At 45.0% G+C, this 21760-nt stretch overlaps 1 protein-coding gene across 18 annotated transcripts in view; it reads left to right on the top strand.

Annotated features, from left to right (window-relative positions):
• Positions 1 to 21760, top strand: part of KDM2B (lysine demethylase 2B) — a 101541-nt gene that overhangs the window by 20126 nt on the left and 59655 nt on the right. For 12 of the 18 annotated variants that reach the window (XM_084491445.1, XM_084491450.1, XM_084491447.1 and 9 more), the window contains 3 exons: positions 1056 to 1162; positions 10288 to 10381; positions 11268 to 11421. In XM_084491445.1, the coding sequence (XP_084347571.1) occupies positions 1056 to 1162; positions 10288 to 10381; positions 11268 to 11421 (355 nt within the window). The other 6 variants (XM_084491443.1, XM_084491439.1, XM_084491442.1 and 3 more) reach the window with 6 other exon arrangements.

The raw sequence follows: 21760 nt of genomic DNA, 5'->3' as shown, positions 1-21760 counted from the left end.
ACCAAGCAGTCAGGATGCTAAGTCAGGTGCTGCCCATGACTGAATTAGACCTCTCAGTTCTTGCTGCACACAGGCAGAGGACGGCTTTGTGACCAACACCTAGGATAGGACTTGCATCCTTGTTGACCCACACAGGGAGATTCATTCGCTCACCTAAAGTTTTGGAGCTGGCTCAGGATGTGCAGCCACGCTGTGGCCAAATGCAGCACTGCACCTGCCTGGCTGGACTTCCCTACTTCACTCGAGTTTCCTGTTTTGAAACCTGCACATGTGATCCACTTGCATAATCAGAAGGGAGTGTTATGGATACCTAGCACAGGCTCCATCGTTAAACAGACCAAAGAATGAGTCATGGGCTTGTCCTTGCTGTGGTTGCGATGGACAGAGCGAGCAGTTCGTGCTCTGGCATCCAAAGGAGATTTGTTTCAATGTCCCTGAACAATCTTCAGTTTCCATCTCCTCTTCATCTTGCTGGCAATGTCTTTCTCACTGCTCAGCATTCACTGTTTTCCTTCCTAAAAGTCTGGCTCTTGGACAAGAACTTTGATGAATTTTATTCCAAGGTAGAACAATGAAGGAGGTGCATGGTAGGCGATAAGGTAATTACCCAAATCAGAACGTCCAAAACAATGGGGTTAATATTCCTTGAAATGTAAGGCATCAGAGTAATGTAATCTCTTTTCTGTTTATATTTTAATGTTCATAAATGCAGTTTCTAGGATACTGGCTACAAAAATGTATTTGAAAACAGACAACAGGTGATGCTGAAAGAGGTTATGATGCTCACAGGTGCCCAGAGGCCAGACTTAACACCCAGTTAGATCAGTGGTAAAGCCCTCCTTAATCTAGGCTGCACAGGGCTGAGTTGCAGGGATGAAGTACTGCTCCCAAACAAGTTGGGTCCCAAGGACTCTCACTGCAACGGTGAGGTTCTCGCTGTCTGTGGGTATCTGTCAGCTGCTGATCTGCTGCTGTTGCTGTTAGAGTTTTAGCCAACAGCAGTATATCCTACCATGTGCTCAGTGACTAACACTTGATTTTGGTGACGCTTTCAGGTGGACTTAGTTGACTGGGTGGATAATATGTGGCCACAGCATTTGAAGGAGAGACAGACGGATGCTACCAATGCCATTTCAGAGATGAAATACCCCAAAGTGAAAAAGTAAGTTTTTTTTTTTTAAGTCTTTGAAATACTTTCCTCTTGACCTCCTTGTTTAATTCCTTTTGAACTTAAAAGCTGGTAGGAGAGGAAATAATGATTTATTTATTTTTTTCAGTGAGCAGGAAGGGGGATTGATATGGTTGACCTGCTTGAGCTGTGTAATACTGATAGACTGCTCCAAGCTTTGAAGGAGAACAATTTTGTATTTGAGAACTTTATAATGGATACATCATGTTCTTAAAGCTTGTGGTGAAGTTCTTTAGGAACAGAATATTCTATTTTTTCCTCTGTATTAATGTTAAAAGTTCTCAACACGTTTTAATCTAAATATTTTTAATTGAGAAGCAATCTATGGTTTTAATGCACTTTTAACCAAATCCCTTCAAAAAGTGCCTTTCTTTCTTTATTTCTCAGTTTTGAGCAATTGTTCGGAAATGGCAGGCTATCTCTGATCTGAAATAATATTGATGTGAGGGGTGGTCAAACACTGCAACAGGCTTCCTAGTGAGGTGGTTAGTGCCCCATGTCTGTCAGTGTTCAAGAGGCCTTTGGATAATGCCCTTAATAGTATGCTTTAGCTTTTGCTTAGCCCTAAGGTGGCCTGGCAGATGTACAGGATGATCTACAAAGGTCCCTTCCAACTGAATTGTTACGTTTTATTCTCTAAAAGTGCTCCCTAAAGATATCATTTCACAGGATACAGATGTGCCATACAACTCGCACAATATAATTCAAAGTCCTTCCTCTGTGGACTGGGTTCAGATCCTTCCCAGGTTCTAAATTACTAATGGCTGAAAAGTTATTAGCTGAGAGATGTTTCGCAAAATGACCTTGCAGTCCATTTTTAATAGGCGTGGATCTCCCCCCAGCTTTGTCACCCCCATTCACAGGGTTGTAGGGGAAGTAGGGGTTGCTGCTAATAATATAATAGCTGTTGACCTGTATGGCCAATGAACAGCATTTAATCCTGGAAGCCCTAAGCTGCCTTCAGTGCTGTTTCTGGTTTAGACGCATTTTCTATTGGCCAGACCTAATGCTGGCAGCATCCCAGGCTCTGTTGTTGAACCGACCTCTCGTGTTTTGCAAACCGCTTAGAACTGTTTCCAAACTGTAATGTCTAAAATAGATTGATACCAACATATACAAAAGAGTGTGCAGTCACAAAGTGATACGCAGCATTTAGTTTCTTACTCTAAAAATACATGTTCTGGAAGGTGCAGGTCTCCATAACAGAAGGGGCTTTGTGGCAAGGACTGGAGGGAAGCCCTGTCCTGCAATGTGCTCAGCACCACTGATTTTGGTGGAAGTCAAAGCTGCTCTATCCTGAAAAAGTACACTGCTTGTTAGGGTAACCAGATAGGGATAGGAGTGCCAAATTTCATGTGTGCATTTAGAAATGTCCTAAGTGACTTGCCTAAGGTCACACGATCAGTCAGTGTCAGAGCAGAAATAGAACCCAGGCAACTTGCTTCCCAAGTGGTTAGTCTACTAAATAACATGCTTTGTTTATAATAAACTAAAACTAAGAAACAGAATCATGATTCGGGGCTTCAGGATTCCTGGATTGTACAAGGTAAGAAATGAGGAAAACTGTCCCTTTCCTAGTACAGGCATTCTCCAGATGCTGAAAAAAAAATGCAGCAAGTAAACAAAACAAGGCAGAAATGCTTTAAAGGATAAGGTAACAACATGACTGACAGAATTTAGCAGAAAAAGCAGAGTATATTCTTGCAGTTCACTACTTGCATCATGAAATGCCAGATGGTAGGTTTCAAAGAGGGATTTTAGAGAAGTAGCAATTCAACAGATTCTGACATGGAGCTTTTCCCATTTGTGGGGGATGGCCTAGTAGAAAGGAAGGGATGGCTGATAAAGAAGCAGACACATAGCCATTGAGGTTGCTGTCAACTGGCAAAGTGAAGGTGGAGGTTGACAGCTTGATAAACTAGTAGATGTGATAGGTAAAGGGAAGCTAATCAGTGAAAGACTGAGTGCTTGAAATGTGAAAACAGTTTGTTGTGGGTAAAAGGAGTTACTGTGCGTGAGGATTAAAGGCAAGGGTGATGCAGCTGGAGTGAGGGTGTATGAGGATGATGCTAGATGACGATTACTAGCATCATCTAGCAGAAAGGCTAGAGAGATGATTTCCAGCACTGGTGGCACAAAACTCTCATTGGTTTGAAGAAGCATTAAAGATAAAATTAAAAACAAACATTGATAGCCCAGGAACATGAGAGAAGTTGTCCTGGATCGGGACAAAGATGCTTGGTGCTCAGTAACCTCCCTGCTGCTGCACGCTGTCGTAGCTGCTCTGAGAGAAGTGTGAGAACAGTGTGAGCATAAAATGGTGCTGCCCTTCAGTAGACTTCTGAACTTCCACTGTGTGCAGTTCAGGCAGGGCCTTTCTGAGGTGGAAGTGGTTTCTGTGTGCTCAGTTACTCAAGAGATTTCTCTTCCATGAACTTGCCCAGTTTAAATATGAACTCCTCCAGAGATTAGCTTTCTCCATCCCTGGGAATTCAGATTGACCCTTTTCTGTATGGATACCAGTCCCAACTATTGCTGGGAGTACCCAGAGGGCACGAGCCCTTATTAAAGAGATTGTGTTCAATCATGGAGCTAAATGTCAGTGCTGTCACTCGCTTCATGTGACCCATTCTTTTTCTGTGAATCACCGATATTCATATTCTTTAATACGGACTGTTGTTGCTTAGGAATCGGATTGTTTTATTTCATTCTTGTTTTAAGCGTGCTCATAATACCAGGAGTTTGCAGTATGCGATACCCACCATTAACGTGTTCCCTACAAACAAAAAGCACTCCAGCGAGCGCGTTGCGGTTTTGCAGACACAGATGGCATTACCAGACACAAATGTCTGTCTTGGCTCCTGCACGTCGAGTTCCGTGCTGGGAGTGAAGTTAGAGAACGCTCCATCTGCTGCGCTGCTTCAGTTACTAGGAGCACTACAAGCGCTGGAGACCGCCCTGGCTTTCACTTGGACTTGCACCATTAACTTTAAAAATAAATAAATAAAAAATCAGGGTAATAAGGTTATACTTCTATCTGTAAGTAAATGACTACTTTCCTAACGAGAGCCTTAGAGGACTGAATTAAGTGCGGCAAGAGTTTATGTCGAAAATATGTAAAACTTTCAAAGTACTACCTCTTAAGCAATAAGACAACAGGAGAAATCAGGGGGCTGGCCAGCTGAGACTGCAATGTGACAAACTTCAAACTGATAGAAGTTGGCATTGCCCCTGAAAAAAACAGTCCTGTGCCCACATTGTCCCATCCTCATCACTAGAACATGTCATTGTGCAGCTGCAAAGTAAACTGGACTGGGGACTGGTCTGGCTGAAAACTGACTCAGAAATAAAGAAAAATTGGTTAGTTTTCAGGCCATCCTAACCACCACATGGCTGCATAAATGCTTGTGCCAACTGGAGGGCAGTGCAGAAGTGTGAAAAAATCATAGCAGTGGGATCGTGGGCAAAGCCCTTCTGCAGCTTGTGCGAGGTGCAGGGCCATGAGAGAGATGTTGGGGAGCAGAGAGCTGCTCAGTGCTGCTGAGATGAGGAAGCCTGTTTGCACAGCAGCTGCAGTCAAATAGCAACTGTGCCAGGACACCACAGCTATAGAAACAGTAACAGGCATTTCTGAAAACTTGATAAAGTTCGCACTGGGGAGCAAATGAGGATGAAACCCTCAGTCCCTGCAGCATGCTTTTTGCCTTCAGAATTCTTCCTATTAAAATACCGAAGCACTGCTGTAATAGGTCTTTTGTATCGCTGTTATCCTTCAATTAAGGATGGGCTATTTTACATGCAACATCCACCTGTTCACAGAAGGGTGCTGCTCTGATACTATATACTCTGTGTTAGCTGTTTCTTCCTCTGCCAGGCTGTTATTCACTCATCCATTCCTTTCTATTCATCTCTTTACTGAGCAGGAATGGATTTAAGCAGATGCTAAAATGCTTTTCAAACTGTGGTCTAGTTGGAAGCTGAGGGTGTGCCTCTGGAGACAGAAATTACCCTTTGATTTGAGGGAGTTTGCAGGTCCTGCAGCGCAACCTGGCACTGGTTTAAGCGTTTGTGATACTCACATGCACTTTGTGTGCCATTTTTGAATAGCTTTGGATAGAAAACTGCTCTACAGATGTAATTAAGGACAAGAAAATTGGGCCAGTAAGCACAAGTTCTCAGTCAAACTTTTTAAGCTAGCAAAGTAAATAGAATTTAATGCCTTCAAGTCATTGGATCCTCTTGGAGGATCAAGGAGCAAGTCCAGCTTGGAGGACTTGCAGTGTTACGTGTATAACTGAAATAAATGCTGGCGTTGAGAATTGCTTGTGGTGAAGCTAAAGCCGAGCAGCCATGTCACAAAGATGGAGAAATGAGTTGCATTTGCACAGGCACCAGAAGGCTGCTCCAGCTCCACATGCTCACAGGGCGGCCAGGTCTGCGGCAAAATGGCAGGTTTTGGTTCATCTCCTCGTGCCCGCCGCTGCCTCCTCAGAAATGTAAGCTTCCAATTAAGAGAGGCCTCTCAGATCTTAAAGTTCAAAGGTAACCTTCCCAGCATTAGCTGGACACGAGCTGTAGCGGCGAGGTTTGCAGGCAGCCTGAAATGGTAGCTGGGTGCAGTTCTGCTGTTCCTCTCTGCGGGCTGCTCGTGCCAAAATCTGATGGCTGGAATGTAAATAACTCCTTCCCTGCGAAGTCCCCGCATGCGGCGGGAGGCACGCGGGGATCATGAGCGCTCCGGGGCTTGGTATTTCACCGGGGCTTGGGGTTTTACTGACACCTTGGTTGGGAATGGGGTGAGGGTGGGATGAGGATGGTGCCACCGCTTCACAAAATCTCTGGTGCAGGCTGAGGTGAATGGCAGAAAATCGGCTTGCTCTTATCTGGGGTGTTGTTTTTGTCTGGCTGACTCAGATCGTAACCCCCCTCAGGGCAGGAACCGGCTCTTTTATGTGCTTTTTGAAGTGCCTGGCGCACGCACCCAGCTTAATGATTAGTTACTACTTCATCTTGATAGGTGCTGCTTCGCTCGCACCTCAGGCTGGAGGAGCGGCTCGCTGAGGGGGGAACGGGGCTGTGGGGCTTCGCTGGGCCCCAGGGAGAGCGGCCGCAGGTGGGTGCCCGCCATGAGGGGACACCAGGGCCCCCTTCCGTGAGGGGAAGCTGTGGCCGTGAGGTGAGGGGAGCCCGGGGCCATGAGGGGAGGCCGCGGCCATGAGGTGAGGGGAGGCCGGAGCCCTTTGGGCCTTCCCTGCTGAGGGGAGCCCCAGGCTGAGGAGGCCGAGCGGGGGCCCTGTGGGGCTGGGGGCGTTGCAGGCCGGCCAGCAGCAGTGTCTCCCGGGTGACAATGGTTTCTTTTGTCTGGCGGCGTAATTTGTGGCTTTCGGTTACAGGGCCCCTGTGTGGGAGCGCTGCTGCTGCTGCTCATGGGGGGGGGGGGGGTCAGGCCCGTTAGGAGCGGGGCCTGCTCCTTCTCCCCCGCTTTGGCACTTGCAGCTGGCTCATGGGTGTGCGGTATTCGGTTTCAGGCTTAGGGATTTCAACCAGCCGGCGCTGCTCCTGGGAGGAAGGAAGAGTGAGCTATACTTTTCTCATTGGCCCGAACAAAAAACAGAAGCCTCTGCTGGGGTTTGGGAGTGGTTTATGGGCTGAGCTCAGTGGCAGGGGAGCCCTCGCAATGCCAGAGGGAATAGAGCCGTATGGTGCGCTGTGCCTCTTGCGAGAGACAAGGAGCTCAGCTCAGGGTAATGCTGCCTCCGCGTGTGCTCACGCGTCTCCCCCGAGTTCATGTGCATGTGCCTTGCGCCTTTGCATTTCCCTGCCTGCGCGTGTGCCTGCGCCTGTGCGCGTCCGCATCCCGGCGTGTCTGCTGCTGTCTTTGTTTCTCTGTTTGCTTGCGGGTTCGGAGCTCTGCGTGGCGAGTGCATTGTGGGTTTGCCTGGGAGTGCGGTGGCCGCGCTCGCTCCCGGAGCGCTGCCTCTGCCTTGTTCCTGCGTGCCCAGCTGCTCCCCGTGTTCGCTCAGCGGTTTGTCCTCGCTTGCAGCATCCCCCCTCAGCTCTTTCGGGGGGTCTCTGCGGTTGTTCTTCCCTGCGAACTCGCAGGTTACTCCATGTTCCTTCGCACCGTTTCCCTAACTAACAAATCCTCCCAGGTTTTGGGGGGAAAGCTCCCTTTTCCCTCGCACCATAGATCCTTCCTCCAAAATAACAGGACGTTAACCTGAACGATTCCAGGCTGGTGGAGAGCATAAAACAAACTCTTCAGTGGGGAAGGGAACCTCCCCCTCCACCCCCCAAGAGATTACAAGCAGCTGCATATTTTAAAACCTGAACTGATGCTATGCAGGGAGATAAAAGTGGAGCGTGCAGGGGCTGGATGTGGTGGCCGTTGCGAGGAAAATTAAAGTTGGGGCATCCTTTTGCATCGCCTGTGCTTTCAGGGTGTACATCTGGCAAGCTGCTCTGCCCGAGTGCCGCCTGGGGCTGTGCTCCTCTCACCCACGTTACCTGCTCTGGCCCAGGGCGCTGAAGCTGCGACCTGGAGGCGCTCAGCGGGATGTAGTTTCCAGATTTCTTTCAACATGGATGCTGTGTGATGGCTCTTTTTTTTTTTTTTTTTTTTTCTTTTCTTTCCTTTTTTTTTTTTTTTTTTTTTTTTTTTCCTTTTTGGGCGGGCGTGTGTGAGGGGGAAAACCTGAAAAGTTGAGCCGTTCCCCGAATTAGCAGCTGTTAAGCGACGAGAAACCGCTCGCTGAGGTTAGAGCGGAGCGGTGTAAGATTAGCCGTGGCGTGGAGCTGCGCGGGGCCCATGTGACTGCGGTGTACATTGGAAGAGGAAGCTGTAGAGGTCAATGCAAAGGCATTGTGCCAGGCTCTGGCAACGAGGGACGTTGCTGGATGGCGGAAGATCGCTTTTCAGGCTCCCCAGCCCTTCGTTAGCTCCTTGGGGCTGGACAAAAGCAGCCCTGTTCGATGAACAGCAGAAATTAAACGTGGAATGGCTCGTTTGCGGATGGAAAGGAAAACTGTTTGCTTTCCAAATGCTTTGTAGGTTTTTGTTAACCACCATGTGTGGCTCTTACACTGAGCCCACCTTTATTGGGGTGGAAATTGCACTTAGAGGAGTTTCAAGAAAATAACAACAACAAAAAGTTGCGTGTTCACCGTTCTCTCTGCCATGGTGTTTTCTCAGAAAACTAATTTTTAAACGCTTTGATTTGATGGTAGGATAAATCCCACTATTTTCTCTTTGAGTACAAACAGATCAACAGCTTCAGCTTCCTTTTATTGGCTGTTGAGGACTAAAATCTGGCTGGTGCAAGGCCATTTTCGCCTTTTAGAACGCCTCGTGTCAGCGGGCAATTGTAGGTAGGTAGCCCAGGCTTAGAAAATTGTTGTTAATGTGATGGATTTTACATCTGACCTTTTGCAAACTGACAATAATTGATTCCATCAGGATTTTAATTTTTACTGAAAAGCAGTGGTTTTCAGCGCTGCCCGCAGACTGCGAATTTCCATGTTGTTTTTTGTTTTATTAGCAATTATTCAACCTGTGACTTTTTGCAGCTTGGCTCGAAGAAAGGCAACTTCCTTTCCGGGCTCCTTTTATTGTTTTTAATTTCTGTCTGACTTGTAATCAACAACATCTTGGTAGAGGAAAAAAACATAAAAGGAGAAATAAATAATAAAAAAAAAAATGTATTTGGGAGGGAAGGACTCATATTTTGAAATGGAGCATATTGAGAGTCTAGACAGCTTCTTGGCTGGCTGTGATTTTTGAAGCATCTGAAATACCCCAGGGGCGGAAAAAGCTCTCTTCCTGCTCCTGCAGGAGGACGGATTCCAGAGCGGGCGAGGGGCGAGCGGCGTAATTGCGCCAGGAGAGGCTTTAATTGCGAGACGGAGGCGCAGGACCTTTCGAAGCCCGCAAATCGACCGTCTTCATGACAGCATTGCGCACGGGTCCGTCAGCTGGGCTCGGGATGTGGTTGCTTAGCAGCGGGCTCTTATGTGCCCACCGCCGCGCTGATTTGCCAGCCTCCCGCAGACACATGGTAAGGTCCTTTCCAGCCTATCATCTAGAGGGACTTCTGCACGCCGCCTGCATACTGCCGAGATTCTCCCTACCTGACTGTGATGAGAAAAAGACACAGTTAAACGAAACCTGTTTTCTTTCTCCTTTTTATTTTTTTCCTCCAACTCCCCTTCTGGTACTGTTTCCGTAACCAAAAAAAAGAAAAACAAAAACCAACAACCTAATAATAATAACAATAATAATAAAAAAAAAGCCATGAAACGGAGACCGGAACAAGGAAAAGAGGTTAGTGGGTTAAGTGGTGTGTGTTTCCTGCGTTTGCAAAGGTGCCTATAGTGAGAAGGGCGGCTGTGTTTCGGCCATTAGTTACAGATGGTGGCTGGAGGCTTGAGATTCGTGCAGCGAGATGAGCGCTCGTGTGTATCTTGCCAGTGATGTCGACTTTAAACCGCTCTGAAAACCTGAATCAAGACGGCATAAAAAAATAGAGGATTTGATAATACTCAGCACTGCTGCCAGCTGGTTCCTTTATGCCTTTTGATGCAGAAATGCCTAGAAATGTGAACAAAAAGGAGTTAATCTGCCAAATGAGGTTTCTGTCCCCAGGTCCTTGCGGAAATGGCATTAGTGGCAAGTAGGTAATTAAACGTGTGGGAGGATTTATAAGCAAATTAGATTTTTCAAAACTTTGCTCTTTGAAGCTATTTGTGTACGACTTTTGCTGAAGGTTGTGTCTCAGTGCGAAGGAGAGCATTAAAGAGATCACCCCAGGGATAGGCAGTGGCATCAGAAATATTTCTGCACAACATAACTTTTATTATTTTTCCATTCCTTAACTCTGAAAGCTTTCTTTCTAGTTGTATGAGCAGCAGACTCAAACTTCAAGATGCACGTTTTTCAGCAGAAACCTAATTATAGTTACTTTGAGACAAAAAAAGCACTGTACTATAAATGCAAAAACTTGAGTGGATGGAAACAGTATCACACATGTTACCTCTGCAAATTAAGGCATGAAAAATACTGTTTCAGACTGATTCATTTTTGTCCTTTGCTCTGTTTTCAGGTACTGTTTGATGAGTGTGAAAGGATGCTTCACTGATTTTCATATTGATTTTGGTGGCACTTCAGTGTGGTATCACGTTTTCCGTGGGGGGAAGGTAGGTGAACCTTGTCTGAAATTTATTGTTAATCCTCTGTGCCTGTTGTGGAGGGATGGGGTTGCTTTATTTCATTTTTCACTTTTTTTTTTTTTTTTTGGCTAGTCAGTTAGCAGTCTATTTCATTTACCTTTGTTGATGTACATGGAGTGTGCTGAACTAGAAGGACACCATTCACCTTTATGAAACAAGCAAGTGCTTTATTTGAAATATCTAATGTGTTATTCCTTGGTGGTTTTATGCTTGTTATTGCTGCATGGTTTAGAAGCGTCTTGCAGTGAGTACATGGCTGTGTGTACCCTTGTTGGGTCAGAGTGCCCTCATAAGTCTCCTTCTGTAGCTAGAGCTTTTCAGTTTCCTATTAGAGATTCTGTGTTCCTTTAGTGTGCACACCCAGCCTGAAATATTGCAGAATACAGAAATGATAGAATATACAGTGTGTGTGGCTACGTTCACATCTTTGCTATTTTAGGTTGCTTTTTCCTCATTCTAGTGTAGACAGCATATGGTGGGCAGTGAAGTAAATACAGCGGATTGAACATCTTTGTGGTACTGGCACTGGTCATCTGCATCCAGTGAAGTTGTGCTATGCCAACACATTGTTCTGAACTGAACGTAAACTGTGCAGGCAGCTTTTGAATAAGATGCTTCACGGAAGAGAGATGACAACTGACAGTTACCTTGACGTTTCCAGCCCCTGTACTAATTGCTGCTGCTGTCTGCTCTGGATTTCTGTGTACAGTACCTGGAAATCACGTGTTTTATGCAGAAAGCAGGCTGGGTGCTATGCATTCCTTCCTCTAACACACGATAAACTCCTCGGAATTTTTCAGTTGCGTGTTTTTGTTGATTGTTGGTAATAGTTAAATCGTTGCTTTATTTTTAGATCTTCTGGCTGATTCCGCCTACTCTGCAGAATCTAGAACTTTATGAAGAATGGGTGCTCTCAGGAAAGCAAAGTGATATCTTTCTGGGAGACAGGGTGGAAAGATGCCAAAGAATTGAGCTGAAACAAGGCTATACGTTCTTCATTCCTTCAGGTATTGTTTGTTAACTGGTTTTGGAATCACTGGAATTGTGCTTGACTAAAGTTGTCTGTAAAACAATTCTTCACATCTGAACCCCATGCTGACCTCTGTATTTCCTGGGCAAAGGAAAGGCAAGGAGCTGAATGCGCTTGATTTCCGAGCAATTGTCCCATTCAGACTGAGGAAGTGTATGCAGTGATCACTTGGGCTGTGCTAGGGAAAAGGAGAGAGGAGACTTGGGTCCCTGGGGCTGTCAGTCCACCTCTTCTCATCGGGGTCTTTTGTTACTGTTATTTGTCTTCTTGGACAGGTACTTTTCTGTTTTTCTTATTCTGAGATAAAACTGGTGTTAAATGTATTCAGTGACCAGAGATGTCAAGCCTCTGGCACTCTTCTGGCAAGTTTCACCTGCGGTTCAGGAACCTACTTCTTTGCCTCTGTCTGTGGTCTGAGGTGGATTGAGTCCTTGATGGAACCTGGTGGAGATTCCAGTACTTGGAAGAGCAGATGCTGTGCTCCCTCAGGCTTGCTTTGTGGTGAAACTACTTTTATTTTATTGTTGCAACTCTTCAAGACTTCTGTCTGATGGAGGTCGTGCTGAGTCCAGGCATCTTCCAGGAGCTCAGACGTGCTTTGTTTGTACGCTGCTGCCCACCTCAGTGGCTGCATTGCATGATTCAGCCTCTTCTTGCAAAGCAACCAAATAGTTGCTGCTTTGAAGGCTGGTGGCTTTAGGCCTTTATTCTGCTGCCTAAAATGGATTAAGGATGGTGCAATCTGTAACGCTCTTCATTTCCAATGATATCAGGCTTTGCTCTCTTTGAGTATTACGGGACTGCAAGTTTCTTTATAATGGTATAATACATTGCCTCTGTCTAGCGGATTTTCCCAGGGAAAAAAATATGGATAGCCTTTTTACATGACAGAAGGACTGGTTGGTAGTTCTTCAGCTTCTAGAATTACTCTGTGGGGATAAGATTATTATATATATTTTTTAAATTTTGGAGACAGAATGCAGGTCACGAGAAGACACTGATAATGTTCCTGCTAACTAAGGAGCATTATTAGCATCAACCAAAGGCCACAAATTTGCATGTTTGGTAAGCATTTGGCAAGAATCTGCCTGGGATGTGACAGGCAGAATGACTTGGAGGGTGTAGGAGTTAATCCATTAAAGGAATTAGGTCTTCCCTTGAAGCAGGTCAGAATGTGCTGTTACTGTTTGAACTAGGTGTTTGAGTGTGCCTGTGCTGTTTGCTTAGATCCCGTTACTGCATCTTTGTATTTATCTTCGTTCCCTTGTGAGCAGCCTCCTACGAATAAGACTTTCTGTCTGTTAGTTCAGTCATGCTCAGCAGTTGGAACCCAGCAAGTTGTGGGAGCCTGAACGGGACACAACTGTAACATGGTGGCTGGAGCGAAGTGTTTCCAACTGTGTTTTTTGACTGTAGTTTCTGTTTTCCTAGGAAAGCCCAAAGAACAGAAATGCCAATACCTCAGCCATTTTAGGCTCCGTGCCACGTTTGAAAGGCATACATGAATAATTTCTCCTTAAGCACCTCACGGATTCCACGGTTTTGTTCTGGTGTATTTTGTCAGAAACCTTTTCCACAAATCTCTTACTTATGTGAAAGGATAATATTTCCCCGTTTGTTTTAAGAGCGTGGAAATGCCTAGTTAAAAGCTGTTCCAGGTCAGCAAATTGAGCATAGCCTTGTAAAACAGGTCAGTTCCTGTGACCTCTTCCCTCTGGTTTGTGAGAGTATCGCACTAGTTAATGTTTGAATGTGTTTTGTATGCACTCAGTAACCGCTGGTAGTGCTCAGCTTCTGGTGATGGGTGCCTGTAAAAGCAGCGTGTCCCCCACTTCCAGCTGAGCCTGATAACCTCTGAACCAGCCTCAACTCGGCCGCAAGGCAAATACCTCCTAATGACAGGTCCGGCCTCAGAAAGTGTGTGGAGTGATTCAGCTAGTGCTCAGTTGGACTGCGAATGGAGAACGTGTCGGTGACGGGCCTTTTTGCATCAAATCTCCCGCTGTGCCCTCATTTTCAAGTCCTTTTTGGGGGTGGTCCTAGCGATGCTATTATATCATCACAGGGTAAAGGATGAAGTCGGTAGAGAAGACTGTAACAAGACACATGGGGGAGTAAGATCATAGGCTGGTGGGAGATGGAAGGTTTCTTTGAGAATCTAGGATCAGCAGTAGATCCAGTAAATCCCTGAAACTACAAAGCACTTGCACAAGAATGGGAGTTATTCTTACAGAAGGCATAATTATAGTGCTCACCAGGGCCTCAGGGTATTTCCCTCTGCATCACCGCCTTCATCTTTTCAGGATTAAGTTTAAACCAGTTAATTTCTACCTGTGCTTCTAACCCTGGAAAGCACCAAAAGGCACAAATCACAGCTGTGGTATCAAGGAGAAAATGAGCCAGGTATTATCAGCGTAGTGAGTCGTCCTGGGTCAAAGTGCATCTGGCAGTGCTTTAGGAGTCCTTCCTAAGTATGGGGTGGAGGAAGTGAGCTGAGATTCAGAGGGATGCTGTATCCAGTGCCCTGTGTAGGACCCAAGCTGCACTCCTCATGGCCCCATAGGACTTCTCCAAGCAAGTGGTGCACTGTTACCAGCTCTCACTTCCCACTTTACCAGTTCCCACTGGTGAGTTAAGGATGATAAACTGGTAAAGTCTGCAGTAAAGTGATAATTTAACTAGGAACCCAGCCTTTTCCATTAGTACAATCTAAACCGATGTCAGAATTTAATTGTCAGTTGTCACCCCTTCATGACTTGTTGGGGTTTATGGCTCAAGGTGTGAGAGCAGCTGAAGGCTCAAGAGGGGGGAGGAAGCTACAGTAACTACTTGAGACAGTGAATGATTTTAATTTTTTTTTCCTGTAGAAATCCAGTTGTTTATCTCCAGGAGGGGAGATGTCTTTGTGCATAAGGACAAGATATTAGTGAAGAATGCTGTGGCCCTTGGGTGTTGGCACTGTGTGTGTTTATCAGAAACAATTTAACCTTTCATATGGTTGTGTGTTAACGTGGGTGAAATTTGGTCGAGGTAACACATCTCGCTGTGATGTAGCGGACGCTGCATACCAGACCTACCTGCCAGACAGAAGGGAAGCTCTTTGTAGAGCGAATTTTTCTCTTTTCCTGTGTAAGCTGTGAGGGTCTTGAAGAGGAAACCATAATCTCTGTGTGCAGCTATTGTCTCAGCAGGGACACAACATTTTATCAATCACAATCAAATCTAGAGCTTGTCCAGCATTGTTTGTGCTGTTAGCGTTCTTCTGTACAGTGTGTGTGTGTTCAGTGGGGGTTTGCACTGAGGATGTGCAGAGTGGGAGCATTTGGAGTCCATTGTGGTGTTGGTTATGGAGAAAATGTTCAGGTGTTTGGCATCACTGTGGCAGGGATGGACTGAGCAGTGTCCCTCCAGATTTCTTCCACTCAGGATTTCTGTAGGCTCTTGTCTCTGGCTTGCATGCAGCCACTTCTTCAATTACCTCCTGATTGTTCCCCTGCAGCCTGCTTGCAATGTACTGCTCACTAAGTCAATGAAAATGTGCTATCTGGTTTTTGACTATCTTTAGTGCCCGTCTTTTTGCTTTGAGTGTAAATATTTTCCTCGTTTTACATCACTGCATAACTTCACTGGAACCTGTTCTCTCTCCCCTTCGTGCCCTTCACCTGCCACTCCATTCTTCATGCTTTGTAAACCATCTCAACCATCTCTCACTTCTATCCTTGTGCTTCTTTTATATATATATTTTTTTTCCCCGAACTGTTGCTTTATGCATGGAATTCCCTTCCCATCTTGGTTCTCTGAACATCACATTCATTCCTCTTGTGTACTTCTAAACTTCACTATTGCTTCCTAAAGCTAAGCTCAAAATTAAGCATACACAAAATGAAAAATTGATCCTTTTTTCAATCCAGGTGCTCTTTTGAGTCTTCTAGTCTTGCTGACTGTGTCGTTTTGATTGTAAGTGCTGGGGGTCTGACAGGGATATTGTCTCTCTCCTCCTTCCCTGTTGTCCTCTACAAACAAGATCTTGCAGTAGCTGGGAATATGCTAAGCTTGTTTGCTTTTTTCTCAATTTCCTCTGATACCTCTCTTCCAAAAAAGTGACCTTTTCGTGTGTGTGTGTGTGTTTATGCTTGGTGTAGGCGCTTGTACCTGAAATTCAAGAGTGTTTGCGCATGCAAAATCAGGGCCTGTGAAAGCAGGCCAGCTTGTAGTCTCTTGAGGGAAATCTGTCTTGCAGTGTTTGTCTCTGTTGCTAATATTGTGAAGTAAGTGTGTAATTGTGCCTGGAAAAGGTGAACTCAGCTGGTTTTGGGTTGTTACCAACACTGCTGTCAGCTTGACCATGGGTAAGCTTGCTTTGGGTGTCTTTTACTGCAGGCTTTCCAAATCTGCAGCGTTAATGTGAGTACAGGGAGGGATGTGATATAGTGTGAGTGAACTGGTAGTTGGGAGAGCTGTCTCTGGGGGGAATCGTCAAGTAGCCAGGCCATTCTGAGTGCTTTGGCTGTTCTTTAAATCTCACAGGAGCAGTTCAAGTAATAGGCCAATATGGTCCATAAAGAAATGCACAGAAGCCACCGTGCATTTTTGATTTCCAAGACTCGACCAATGTACTGCCACTAGATCTTGTAGGCAACTTTTGAGCTTTTAAGCTTTTAGGCTTTCCCGTGATCAAAATCCAGGTGAGGTCACTTGCTGTCAGCTGGGAACGGTGTTCCTTTCTGCCTCCTCTCCAAACTTCTCCCTAGTGTTGCTGCACACTTAGGAGAGCTGTGTCTCACCCTGCAGTTAGCCGTCCCCCACCGAGTAAGCAGTTTTTGTTTTATTTTGTATGTTCTTTACTATAACACGCTGTGGGGCCTTGTGCGTGGAAAGATGCCGTTATAATCTCTCAATTTCTTGAGAGATGAAAAATGAGCCACGGTCTAACCAAATATTCTCATTGTTCTGTGATGATTATTGTGGTAACATTAGAGTGCTCCAAAGTTCTGGTTCTCAGTCAAATACAGAAATAATGACTTCTCTTGGATGAACGCTTTTTGGAGGAAGGAAAGTAGCTGGAAAGGGCTGTACTGTGCTAGACTCTATGCTGTGGTTAGCAAGCACTCAGAGCGTTTCAAATACTGTATCTGTGGTTATCAATAAGATTCTGCCTGTTACGAGCGTGTGGTCCTAGGTCACCTCCGCCGTGCCAGTCAGTATTTGATGAATTATTGTGTAATGGGGCCAGAAGGTAGCACAGAGGCCTTCTATCAAGGAGAATGACAGGCTATTAAAATCTGACTGGTAAATTTTTTTGCAGGGAGTCGTGCTAGGGCTGCATAGCTGCCTGGCTATTTTCGGTTGCTGTTCGCTTTTTCCATTTCAGGAGCTTCCACTGACATTAATGGAAGCTCCGTGCCTGGAACCTTTAGGGACCAAGCGATGGAGATCAGCGGAGAGCATCAGAGAGAGTTTTTGCCTCAAGTGGCTACTTTCAGATGGAAGGTGACAGCATAATGTTGGATTTTAGTTCTGTTCCTCTGCAGTGCTCTACCTGATTCTTATCAAATTATGTAAGATTGAGAATTGCTGGATTACTTGTATTACTGGGGACTAAAATCATTAATTTTTTACTCTAAAAATGTAAGGATGATGTTTCCTTGATATACTTGGTTATGGGTACTACTGTGACCCAATCATTATTCTTTTGAGGTCTGAGAAATTATATCTGGTTTCTTGGCATCCTTCCCCGTAAGGACATGTCTTTTGTCACTTTTGATTATTATTTTTTAAAATTTGTTTACATATTTTTTGCTTTTCCAGACAAAGTTGCTGTAGAATCACAGGAAAATATGTATGTATGTATATCACAGAGCAAAATACCTGTTCAGTTACTACTGGAAATGGATGCACCATGGTTTTGGCTTGGTGTTTGTGGTCCGTTTGCCCTGTAGCTTTCTTGATAAATTCATGTTCTGCTTTATTATTCTCGGAAGGACGATTCCATTCTTGAAGATATAGCAGGAATTTACAGGGCCCTGAAATCTTCTAACAAGTTTGTAATGTTTAATAATACTTGTTTTATAAAATTCAGAAGATAATGAGATAGTATCTTTCTTTTAACTCTTAAGAAAAGCTTTTTTACTGTTAATTTTACCTCCTTGATTTGCTAGAGATGATAACATCTAAATATTCGAGTGTACCTTAGGAGCAGTGGAATAATTTCTAACTGTAAACCAGCTGAGGGCATTTCTGAGTCTCCTGAATAAGATTCCTGCCCAATGCTGGTTTTACTTCATAAGCTAGGGGTGTTTTGGGAAGGAAGAAATGCTCATTAATCATCAAGAGCTGCAACAAGAAAGATCACAGTGGCTGGTTCCATGTTCAGTTGCTCGTTAGCCTCTTTCTTAGACAACGGGTGCTGGTTCAGCGGCGTCTGCTGCAGCTGGGGTTCGGCCTCACCAAACAGGGATCAAATGGAACTGGTATCAACAGGCTGGTTTGAAACCAGTCACCTCTGAGGAAGGTTTCTCTTTATTGACTCATCCCTGAGGCCACACAGTAGGTGTCACATCTGTGCAATCTAGCAGTAGCTTTAGATAATGTTCAGCAGGTGCTGCTTTTTTTTGTGTGTCTTTCAACCAAAAATTAACAATATCTTATTCCTCTGACTTTAGCATTTTTTTCCTGCCCTTAAACCCTTTCTTCCGATATCGCTCCAGTGCTTTTTTAGCGTTAAGGATGAAATTAAATTTGTGGTATTGTATTCTGTGTTGCATTCCTTTTCCTTTTTTTTTTTCTTTTTTCTTTTTTTCTTTTTTGAGAGAGAGGAACAGAGACTGAGAGAGGTTTCTGGGTTTGGGAATGCTGCCAAGGGGAGAGATGTTATCTTGTGTCTCGCGCTAACCCATGGAACATGCAGGGTTGTGCAGCAGTACCTGAGTTGATGTAGACAGTAGAAAGCAGCTGCGGAGGAGAGAATTGATGACTCCCTTCAGAGGTGTCTCTGTTGGAGGCTGCGTGGAAAAAATTTTGCTGTGAGAGCTGAAAGATGCAGACACAGGTGAGCAGATGTGACCATAGACACGGTGATGTGACCATATACATGTCAACAGACCTGTCAGTCTGTCCAGCAAAATACCAGCGTAGCTGAAGTCAGACACGCAGGGTGTGTTGATGTGGATGATATCAAAGCAGTCCCCTTGGCCTTCATTGTTGTTTTACGGATTACACACACCTCTGGAGGTCTCTCTTCCTCTTTACAAGCCTCCATAATTGGGAAGCTTCCAACGTGGGTGTATTTGTTAGCAAGTGGTCACAGTGAGCGTTCATCCTCCTCACAGTTTATTTCTGAGTCGTGCTTGCATCGAAGCTGTGGAAATTAATGGCATGTGCCATCCAAGTTTATCTGCTCTCAGAGCTCGTTTTCACAATATACAATGCTCATGGGAAGTGTTTCCTGCTCGTCTCTTTCCTCCTACTTCTGGTACTGGTGTCTTCAGTTTGTCTCTGTACACAGACTTGTTAATATTAGAACAGGAGATTTTCTTTTCCCTTGTAGCTTCTGTGCCAATCTTTCTGTTTTTTCCTACCTTGTCACTTCTCTCTCTTTTTTTTGTCTAATCTTGCACATAGTGTCCCGCGTCCCTGGCACACACCTCTTTGTGTTCATTTCTTTGCAGTCTCAATATTCAGTGTTCCTCAGGCGAGTTGAGACTATTTTGGGACGCAGTGTGACTGAAGAATGCTCAGCAGCTGGGTGGCCAAGATCTGTGTTGCCAGCAGGTGACTCCTCTGTCAGGCCTGCATCCTCTCACTGGTAGAGGGGCTGTGGGCTGGATCCTCCCTCTGGGAGCAAATGAACTGCTGGAGATGTTAGGGTGTTCCTGGGGCTTGGGGCTTGTGTCCCTAGCTCCATGCTTCCACATTGTTTCTCCACGAAGGGACAGTACCCACGGCATTGTCCTTTCTCATCCCTGAGCCACGCGTGGAAATTGTCTTACTCTCTGCTTTAGGTAGGAGTAGGGAACTTGACTTCCAAGGGCTTTACGGTAAAAGGCAGTCTGTGTGTTGCTTGGTCACTGGTTTATTTTAACTTTTTTTTCCTGGTGGCTTTTTGGTGGATTTCAGTGCTTTATTATTGAGAACTGTATTGTAAAAAATACCGAGAACTGTGTCATAAAAATAAAACAGTATTTTCAGTCTAGTTACTAGAGATACGTGTGTCTTGAAGGTCCTAATGCTTAGTTAGTTCAGAAGTTAGGAGTTGGCATCTGTGAGTTGAAGGTACTAATTGTTTGTTAAATGAGTAGCTACCTGGTTTAGAAACATAAGTAGGAAATTCAGTGCATGATCTGCAGAACCAGAGGTTTTCTCACATATTTTAGGGAAGACTTCAGTTTGCACCTCTTCTAGCTTTTCTGTAAGGACAACATTGAAACTACATTTATGCTCATTAAGCTTTCTGTTGAGTTTTTGTCAGGTCTGGGACACTTGTTTTTGCTTTTTTTGAGCATTGGCTACAGGCATTTATTGGTCTTTTCTAGCTTCTCTCAATTATATTGGGACTGCTACTGAGGAAGTCTAGAGGCTGTTAACGTTGACATTTAATGGGGACAGAGTTGAGAGGTCAGGGAAGGTGTGATGAGACTGAAACCCAAAGAGCAAAGAAAAAAAATGAAATTGATTGCACTCCAGTGTGAAATTTTCACTGAGGAAATAAAATTTGTAGGAAGAAGCTGCTGTGGGGTTATATTAAAAACAGACACTTGAAGAACAATAGCACTGATGGCGTTTCATTTTATTTCTTCTTAAAATGAAGGATTTTACCTTTCTACCTTTCCTATGTGTCTAGAGGGCTCAGTTACTCTTCTTACTCGAGCTGTGAGTCTCTGGTAACAGGTTGTATTTAGAACGATGTTGATGATTCCATTAAAATACCTCGTTGCATCTGTCAGTCTGTGTTTACATTGAGTGATTTATGCTGGGAGGTGTGTGGTGTAAACAAGTGGCGAGGGCTCCTCAGTGTCCTGCTGCTAGCTGGCTGCTTGTGGCCTGTCTTCTGCCACCGCTCAGCCCTGTGGCCATGCATAAGTCATTGCACTTGTTGGAGCTTCAGCTTGTTCACCCCTGGAACTGGCAATGAAGCTGAATTATCACACAAATTGACCCTGAGTTGTATCACCTATCCAATAAATCAGCTTTGGGGACCCAGCAACCCCTAAACTGCAGAAGTCTTTGATACCTCGTGGAAGCAGTAGCCCCAAATTCCTTCACCTTGCATCTTTTTTTCCTTCCCGAAGACTAGGATCAGGAGTATCATTTATTTTGCAGTAGTTTGTCCTTAGTACAGGCTGATTGATGTATTTCATGTGAGGTGATGAACTGCTCTAACTGAAGTGTTTTCATGTTATTGACATGCATGGTTGCTGTACTACCCTTACAGGGAAAAAAAATCCTTTCTAGTTGGTCGTTCTTGATTTGGAAGTAATAAACGTGCTGGATGATAGTAAGTGGTTTGTAGCTGAAATTACACTAACAGGAGCAGGAAAGATGCAATACCTAGAGCTGCCAGAGCCACGAGCCACCTGCATTTTTCTCTGCATCCCATTTACCACGTGGAGTCAGAGTTGTGAACTGACGGAGCACTGGGACAGGCTGCCCAGAGGGGTTCTGGAGGCTCCATCCTTGGAGATACTCCAAAGCTGCCTGGACGTGGTCCTGGGCACACAGCTCTCGGTGTCCTGGCTCACACAGGGGGGTTGGAGCAGGTGACCCCCAGAGGTCTCAGCCAACCTCAACCTTTCTGTGATGTTAACATTCAGGAAAAAATGTATCCAGAGTGATGTTTCCAGGGAAAAAATTCTCATGTTGATTTCTTTTCCTTCCTGACTCTCCTACTAATACGCCCTTAAATGAAAGCTGCAGTTCTGCCATCTGCTGGGGCTCGAGGACTTCTCAGGTGTGCCTCTGCAGGCCTTCAGGGTCTAGGGATTGCTGCAAAAGGCTCCCGTGGCTGCTTGCTGGAAAGCCCTTTAGGCTGAGCAGCATTTTCCTGCTCCCTCAATGATCTTGAAGTGAAGGAAAGCCACCAGAGCTTTAATGGAAAGTACTGCCCAGTTAGGAGAAAATTGACTGTCCCTGATGTTGCTTTTATCTGCTGGTTTATAAACTGTAATACTTTTCATTAAAAATCAGGAAAAAAAAAGCCTCAGGTCTCCATGGGGCCCAGATCATTAGCAGGATCAATCCTTTCACCACAGAGATCAGAGGCTCCAGTCTTGCATAGCCAGGCCTTTGGCTGCTGGCACACCAAGCAAACAATGCAGAAG

The sequence above is a fragment of the Aythya ferina genome, assembly GCF_964211825.1.
Source record: "Aythya ferina genome assembly, chromosome: 17".
NCBI lineage: Eukaryota > Metazoa > Chordata > Aves > Anseriformes > Anatidae > Aythya > Aythya ferina.
The sequence above is the reverse complement of the archived record's forward strand: the minus strand, read 5'-3'. Positions and strand labels throughout refer to the sequence as shown.